This window comes from Mustela nigripes, chromosome 16, assembly GCF_022355385.1.
Source record: "Mustela nigripes isolate SB6536 chromosome 16, MUSNIG.SB6536, whole genome shotgun sequence".
Taxonomy (NCBI): Eukaryota; Metazoa; Chordata; class Mammalia; order Carnivora; family Mustelidae; genus Mustela; species Mustela nigripes.
Genome location: NC_081572.1, coordinates 58,251,105 through 58,259,250, shown reverse-complemented (window position 1 = coordinate 58,259,250; position 8,146 = coordinate 58,251,105). Strand labels below are relative to the sequence as shown.

At 57.6% G+C, this 8,146-nt stretch overlaps 1 protein-coding gene across 3 annotated transcripts in view; it reads right to left on the bottom strand.

Moving 5' to 3' along the window:
• Positions 1-1,662, bottom strand: part of LOC132003298 (asialoglycoprotein receptor 1-like) — a 3,626-nt gene extending 1,964 nt beyond the window's left edge. The window contains exons 1-2 of one of the 3 annotated variants that reach the window (XM_059378636.1): positions 1,641-1,662; positions 996-1,079 (exon numbers count right to left, since the gene is read on the bottom strand). In XM_059378636.1, the coding sequence (XP_059234619.1) occupies positions 996-1,062 (67 nt within the window). In that variant the 5' untranslated portion in view covers positions 1,063-1,079; positions 1,641-1,662. Of the gene's footprint in view, positions 1-564; positions 674-995; positions 1,080-1,292; positions 1,485-1,640 lie in introns of those variants that run through there. The other 2 variants (XM_059378635.1, XM_059378634.1) reach the window with 2 other exon arrangements.
• Between the last annotated feature and the right edge of the window lie 6,484 nt (positions 1,663-8,146).

Here is an 8,146-nt window from a genome sequence, read left to right as displayed (position 1 = left end):
AAAGAAAGAAAGAAAGAAAGAAAGAAAGAAAGAAAGAAAGAAAGAAAGAAAGAAAGAAAGAAAGAAAGAAAGAAAGAAAAGGAAAGGAAAAAAAAAGAAAAGAAAAGAACTAAATCTGGATGGTCCGGACCCGAGGGGCCAGAGGCAGCGGGATGCGGGGGCACCCAGCCTGAGCCCTCCCCAGCCCGCCGGGGCCCTGAGCCTTTGCTGACACCTAGTGGCCGGACTGTGTCACTGACGCGAATGAACCCCGTCCCCGCTGGTTCCTGGAACCCTCCAGGTTCCAGCTGGAGTCGCAGGAGGAGCGCGTGACTGGCTGGGGTCCCTGGGCGCACCCCCGGCCCGAGAAGGCTGGGAATAGGGAGGAGGTTTATTCCTCTCCCCCACGAACCCAACTCCTCTGGCTGCGCGCAGAGAGAGAAGACCGGGTAACCAGAGCCCCCCAAGCAGAGGACCCCGGCAGCCTTTCCCCACACCCATCCCCAAGGACCCTCCTGCTCAGCCCAAACGGCATCCCTGCCGGCAGGAGCAGGAAGGGGGTGTCTTTGTGGGCCGGGGCCTCACCATCCTTGGGTACTTGGTCTCGCAGCCTCCTCACAGAAGTCTGACCGCTGGACCCAATGGTCCCAGGGACCCTGGCACTCCTGCTCACACACATTCTCCAGGTGTTAGAAGGAAGAAGGGGGGGCCTGAGGTCCCCCTGGTTACTCCTGGACCTCCGGATCTGCACACCCCGCCCCCACGCCCCTGGGCTGTGGGTGACACCGCGAGGCTCAGGAGGCCTCTGGAGGCCTGGGAGTCCCATCACTGAGAAAGGGATTCCAGCCCCACAGCTGACACCCCCACCCCAAGAGGGGCGGCTCAGACCGGCTTCTGGTAAGTGGGGCAGACCCAGAGACAGGGTCTGGGGTCCCCGAAGGAAGCAGGAGCCGAGGCAAAGGGGCCAAGGCCACCTGATGCTCACCTTTCAGAACTGGAAGGAGGTGTCCCCTTACCTTGTCGGAGCTGGTGGTCATTGTCCTCGCTGTCCAGATGCTGAAGATCTTGATAGTCATTTGTCATGGTAGGGCTGGCTGGACCTGGGCCCAGGACAAGGCAGGGGGTTAGGGCTAGGGCTGGAGTCGAATGGAGCCGGCCTGGGGCATCCAGTCTGCTTCTAAATGATTGGTGGCTCTAGGAAAGCTTTCTCCCATCCCCTCCCAGGCCTGACATCCAAACTTGATCCTCTGAAGTCTTCCCACCCGGCACCCCCCGCCCCACTCTGAGGTCCCCTGGCTTTCTTCCCCTTTTACTTGCTGACAGTCTTGAGGTTGGCTCCTGGTCGTGCAGGTCCTAGGCTAAGAAGGGAGCTAGAGCCTGGAGCCTTGGGGTGCACGGACAGCCCTGGACGATGGGAGGGGACGGAGCAGGGTCCATACGAGGGCCCCAAGCACTGCGTGTCTGTGTGTCTGTGTGTCCCAACACTCAGAACCTGGCATCCCCAGTGCCCGGGACTTTGGACAGTAAACAGAGAGGGAAAGGGATTTGGAACTCTGGAGCTGTGTGGAGTGGGAGTGGGGGATGGGTCACCCCTGCCTTCCTCCCCAGGGAGGGGGACTCTCCTGATCTGTCCGCCTCCCCCTCACGCCCTTGCCAGTCACCTCACTAATTTCTGCAGGGTTTGGGATGGGGAGCCTGGCCAGGGGTGCACTCGGTCATTTCCTTCTGCCCCTCCCTCCTTTCATTTCCCGCTGCTACATTTCCCAGAATTGTCGGTGTTTCCAAATATCCCTGGCCAGGATCAGGGAGCCCCACTCTCTGCTTTTGCCCAATCCAGGCTCTGACCCTGGTATCTGAGCCTGGGCCCCAGCCTCCCGTGGAGGCGCAGCGGCCAGGCTCTCTGGTTTGGAACTCACTGGCTTCACTCTCCCAGGGAGCGAAGTCCTCCAGACAGTATGGGGGCAGGGGAGGGAGAGGCAGGAGAGCAGGTTTTCCCACCCCAGCTGGGACTTGTGCCAACACGCTCCCATTGGCTCCCACTGTATGCCCAGGCTTCTCACCCGTGAACTCCTCCATGAACCCCAGAACGCAGTCCCGTTTGCTGATGAGGGAACAGGCCCAGCAGGTCAGAGCTTACCCAGGGTTATAAAGTGCCAGGAAGGATCAGAGGGAGGTCTGGAAGGTAAGCCTCCCGACTCCGGACCTGTGCTCTAGCCCCAAAGAACCCAGACCCCGTCCATCACCGCGGCTGGGCCCTGGGGTCCCCAGAAAGCTGAAGTACAGACCCTCACGGCCCCACGGGGCATTCGGGGATGAGCGTGCGGGTTCAAATTACATTAGATTCGAAACTGGGCAATACTAAAGATGTTCATTAGTCTTGCTTTAGGCCAGCAAGGAAGATATTATAGTCACTTCGAGGACAGAACTAGACTTTATCACGAGAGTCTTACGTTACATGAGACCCTTGGGAACACGGTCCTTGCATGAAATATGAAAGGCCTGGGTGCACCCTCATCTGTGTCCTGAAAAGCCCCCTGTGGTTTGCATGCCTGGGGCTGTCGCCAGTCCCCCTGGGGACTACGGGGCATTTGACATTCTCTGATATCATCACTCACAATCTGGTTTATTCAGGCCAACAGACCTCCGATGTTTCAGGCGCTATAGTGGCTTCTCTTGTGGAAGCAGTGACTGGGAGGCTGCTGGAGGGGACTTCTGCGTAACGGATATGTTCTGCTTCTCGGTCTGGACCCTGGTTGCACGGGTGGGTTCCATTGGTGAAACTGAGGAAAGCTATGCATTTAGGACTTGTGCATCCCTCTGCTTGCAAGTTACCCTGGAATACAATGTTTCCGAAATCTGGTTTTTACCTATATAACCACAATCCCCAAATCGACGGAGCAGGGAGCCAGACGCACAGATCAGTGCTGGCAAATGCGTTCCAGAGAAATAGTGTTAGAACAGGAGTGCGAGGTGATAACACAGTGTGAAGAAAGCCAGACGAACCAAACCATGCGCTGACTGACCGGGCCCCTGATTTACAAGCCAGCCTCCTGCAAGACATCAGAGATGTAGTCTGCACAAACTACAAAGCAACCAGAAAGGAAAACTCTGCCACGGTGGTGTTGTGTTTATGCCGAGACTTCACCACCCCTTACATTTATTCCTTTAATAATATCTATTTTGGGGGTTCCTGGCTGGCTCAGTCCGTAGAGCATGCGACTCTTGATCTCAGGGTTCAAGCCCCACGTTGGGTGCAGAGCCTGCTTTGAAAAAAAGAGAGTGGAACTTAAATTACGCAAGGTCTTCAGGGACATAGGGCCTCGCGTGTTAATTCTCTATTGGTGAGTAACTAAGGAGCACAGACTTGGGGGCTTAAAACAGCACTCGTCTATTAGCTCACAGTCCCTCTGTGTCCTCTGCTCCCGTCTCACACAGCTGAGATCAAGGTGCTGGCAGGACTGGCTTCGTTAATGGAGGCAAAGGAGAACATGCCTCTAGCGTGGTCAGGTGGCTGACGGAACCCGGTTCCTTCCAGCTGTAGGACTGAGGTCCCCCTTCCTTGCTGGCTGTGAGCCAGGGGCTGGCCTCCTCCCCTGCGGGCCACCCACGCTCCTTGTCACGTGGCCCCTCCATCTTCAAAGTCGCAAACAGCATGTGGAATCGTTCTCTTGCTTCAGGTCTGACTTCCTCTGTGCTTTTATTTATTTATTTATTTTTGGTAAAGATTTTATTTATGTATTTCAGAAAGAGAGAGAGTGAGCACAGGCATGAGCGGGGAAGGGGCAGAAGGAGAAACAGACTCCAGGCTGAGCAGAGAACTCAACATGGGGCTCCATCCCAGGACCCTGGGTCGTGACCTGAGCCGAAGGCGGTTGCTTAACCGACTGCCCCTCCAAACGCCCTCCTCTACGCCTAGAGAAGCGGGTCAGATTTCATCAGCGGTTATGAGCAAGCGACCACGGGGAGAGGGTGACAGCAGCACGTAGGGGAGCAGGGGCTGCCCAGAGAGCCTTGGAGGTCGGGCTGCGGATCTGGGAACACCATTCGGGAGCATCGTGGTCTCCCCATGGGGAAGGTGAAGCCCAGGGAAGTCCCAAGATCCTCCGCTGGGAGTGTGGCAAGCAAACATTAGCACGACATTTATATGCCTTCGTACCCCTAGTCTTCAGAATTCCACTCGGCGATGACACGCATCCCTGACTTGTCGCAGCAGGGGGATTTCTTCGCAGGCTAGCAACCGAAGCATCTGGCCCAGAGTCTGGATAGAGCGGAGCCACTGGCTTGGCTCTGGGGCGGGTGACACAGGAGGCTGGAGGCCAGAGGTCATCCTTGCCGCGGGGCCCCTCTCCTTCTACAACTTCGACCAGGGCTGCAGAATCTGCTGCCACATGACTCAGTGGCCGCTTGGTGGAGGCTGTGGGCCAGGGTGGCCGAGCTTGCCATGCGGGCCTCCCCCCACAGGGCCTGGGCCTCCCGACAACGTGGCGGCTGCCCCCCACCCCCAGAGCAAGGGATTCGGGAGCCCACGTTGGAAGCCACAGTTCCTTGCCCTTGGAGTTGATGGTCCCTCTGTCATTCTGCTGTATCCCTGTCCCAACCCAGGCCAGTGCGGGGTGGGAAAGCACTGCCCTAGGGCAGGAGTGATGAGAGCTGACAATACTTGGAGGCCATCCTGAAGGCTGGTGACGTGTCTGGAATTGGAAAGCGGGTGAATGTATCTTGGGGGACACGTGCTTGACAACATTTTACAAAGGGGCCCCTGAACAATCACGTTCCAGATGCTGGCTCTGGGCTCCGAGCCCCATGAAGTTGCAGGCATGGCAGATCCGGAAGTTCAACGGTGGCCTGGCCTTGGGGTTGGTGGCGGGTCTGAGGTGGGCTGCAGGGAGCTGGCCCCAGGAATCTGGGAGGCCGGAGGCCAGAGAGGGCAGATCCCAGGGGCAGGACTGAAGCAGAGGACGGGATTGGATCGCGTGATTGCTACCATGTGTGAGGAAGGGAACTGGCATGGGGGGGCATCGGTGCAGGTAAGGGGAGTCCAGAAGCTTGCTGGAGACAGGTCTGGTGTCCACAGAGGTGTCTAGGCTGGAGACACCAACAGGAGAGCCTTGAAAGTGGCCCAGGTGTGGCCCAGTGATGAGGTGTGCCTGTGAGACGCGGTGGGAAGGAAGCAGCCGGGACAGTCCCTGCCATTGGAGGAGGCGGAAGAAAGATCCCAGCACCGCTGGACAGACAGGCTGATGAGTAGGGCTGAGCCCAAGTGCCAAGCTCAGACCTCCAGGGAGATGGGGGGAAGGGCCTCTGGGTGGCTGGGCTGAGTCAGGAGAAGCAAGTGCTTCTGGCAGGGGTGAAGCCCCAGAGAAGAGAAGGAAGGGCCCTGGAGGCTGGGGGAGCCCCAGGAATCAGGGCAGGGAAGCCGAGCAGCAGAATGCGGGCTGCTCTCCGATCTGAGCACCATCGCCCTTATCTGGAGAGCGGGTTCAATGCCCGGCTCAGAGGGTTATTGCCAAAGTTAAGTGAGAGGCTGGGTGAAAAGCACTTAGCACGGGGCCTGGGACGCACTAGGTGCTTGGCACCTGCTAGCACAGCTAACAATCTGGATCCTTCTTCTCATCACTAGAGCACAGCCTACAGAGTTGGGTCAGCCCCCCACCCCCACCCCATCCCGGGGCCTGTGAATGCCAGGAAGGGGTCAGGACAGCAGAGCACGCCTCTCCCCATCTCCCGGAGAGTGGTCAGCATCTCCCCTGGGATAGAACTGGGGGCCTGGCGTGTTGGCTGTGTGAAGGCGGCCCCTCCACTTCTGTGTAGAAGACCTGAGGGGTGAGACCCGTCACCCTTCGCCCACCCTGGCTCAGAACACTTGCAAATTTGGGATCAGCCTGCCTGGCTCTTGCCCCAGGTCCCCTAGGGTCTGGACTGCCACTCACAGCGTCGGAATCCTGGGGGTAGGCCCCGGGGTGGGGGGTCAGCAAAGTCAGGCACCTGGAAAGCATCTTCAGGAGGTGACTGAGCTGGGGCGCCTGGGTGGCTCAGTGGGTTGAGCCTCTGTCTTCGACTCAGGTCGTGATCTCGGGGTCCTGGGATTGAGCCCTGCAAGGGGCTCTCTGCTTGGCAGGGAACCTGCTTCCTCCTCTCTCTCTGCCTGCCTCTCTGCCTACTTGTGATCGCTCTCTCTCTCTCTCTGTGAAATAAAATCTTAAAAAAAAAAAAAAAGGCGATTGGGCTGATGAACAGAAGGTAGGGTGCTGACTTCTGAAGAGGGCGCCCTGTGGCTCCCCAAATCTAGAAGCTGAGCAGGGCCGGAGGGGAGGTGAAGCAGGAGAGGCTAAGGGAGTGCCTTGGGGTTGGGGGCTCAGTGCTGGGAGCTCCCACAAGGGAAAACGGTGCCCCTCATAGTCCCTGCTGCTGGGCTAGAGAGAACTTTCTCCGTCCTGGCTTCTCAGCATTGGACCAGCCAGGATTTGGGGACCCGGACCTGCACTCCTCTTTCCCACTTTTATCTAGAGGCGTCTGTTTAGAAAAAATTAAAACGCCCCGTTCCCCAGTTTTACTGAGCTGAGGAACAGACCAAGAGGCCAAGGGCAATCATGGGTAGCGCTTCATGGCAGGGGCGGGCTGTGCGCCGAGGACCTCACTGCACCAGGGACCGGGATGCCTCGAGGCAGTTACTGCTCCCAATTGTGAGCTGAGAAGCAGAGCTCCCACAAGGTGCACTCTGACCTCCAGCCACGGGACCTACCACCGCAGCGCCCGCCTGGCTCTCTAGCGCCTCCTGCCATGCCCTCGCCGGGGCGCCCACTTGCCCCACTCCCACGACTTTGCAAGGCTCTGTCCAACCACGAAGGGCTCAAGTCTCTGACCCCCTCCTCTCTGCCTCCTTCCCCCCCTGCCTGCTCCAGTCCATGACCTCCTTCTGTCCTACGGCATCCCCTGCTTCCTCCCACCTCGCCCTTCCTCTCTCTCCAGCTGGCACACCAGTCGCCCTGGGCTTCCTCACCCTGCAGGCTGCAACTCAAGTGGTGTTCCAAGGAGATGCCTCTTTGAGCACCCCGTCTACACCCACAAAGAGGCGCACCGTGCTGCCACTGTCTTTGCTTGCTGCAACCATCGTCATCCTCGTGATCTGCATTCCTTCCCTTCCTGTGGTCCATGGTCCCCACTGCAAGGACCCCAGTGTCCCTGAGGGCCAGGACATCACACTCGCAGCCTTTCCAACGCTGCTTGGCACCCAGGGAGAGCCAGGTAACTATTTGTTGGAAGAAATCGAGGGGGAGTGAAGAAGGAGTCGGGATTTGAACCTCGGTCCGCTCAGGAATCTAGTGCGCCTATCCACGCAAACATACGGCCTCCTTAGCTGGCCGGGGAAGAGCTCTTTATAGATTTGGAAGAACACAAAACTGCCAAAGTGCTCCCCTCTGAGGAGTATATGGAATGAGATGGGGAGGGAACTTCTTTTTTTTCACCATATGCATTTCTATATTTATTTGAATTTTTATAAGGTACATGTACTCCTTTCATAATCTAAAAAGTGATGCATGCAGAATTAGGAGATTCTACCCCTTCTCAGTGAACTCTCCTTAACCCCTTCGATCCAGATGCGTTACCTGGCACACACCTTCCTCAGCTGATTTCTCCCTCCGGCCAATGGCTGAGAACATCAGCACAGCCTCAAACCATCTGCTCCTACGCAGAACCAAGCTAAAAGAAGGGTTATTTGAGAAACATTCTTGGAAGCAGTGCTTCTGGGCCCAGCAAGACATCAGAGTCACCTGGGAGGTTTCCTGAAGTGCAGCCCCCACCCCTCCAAGGGCCTGCCCCCAGCAGTGGGGCAGGGTTCTTTCGTTTAGAGCCCTTCCCAGAAGTTCCTGTGGGGCGATCCCCCAAGAGAACCACCAGATTAAGTGACACCCCGCTAGAGATCTCTACCACACTCCTCGGATCAGCCCAGGCCCCGGGGTGGAATTTCGCATCCAACTCTTAACAGCTTCTGCACTGTTCCGGGCTTAACCATCTTGACTCTAGTACCTGCCACTTCCCCCTTCTCCTCACCCTTCCCCGTTGGGGGCCCTGAGTCAGAGGGAGCCAGCAATGGCTCATCAATACTGCAGCTGAGGTCCTTCTGGCAGCGGCCTCTTGAACATGTGAACATCGGCAGAAGCAAAGC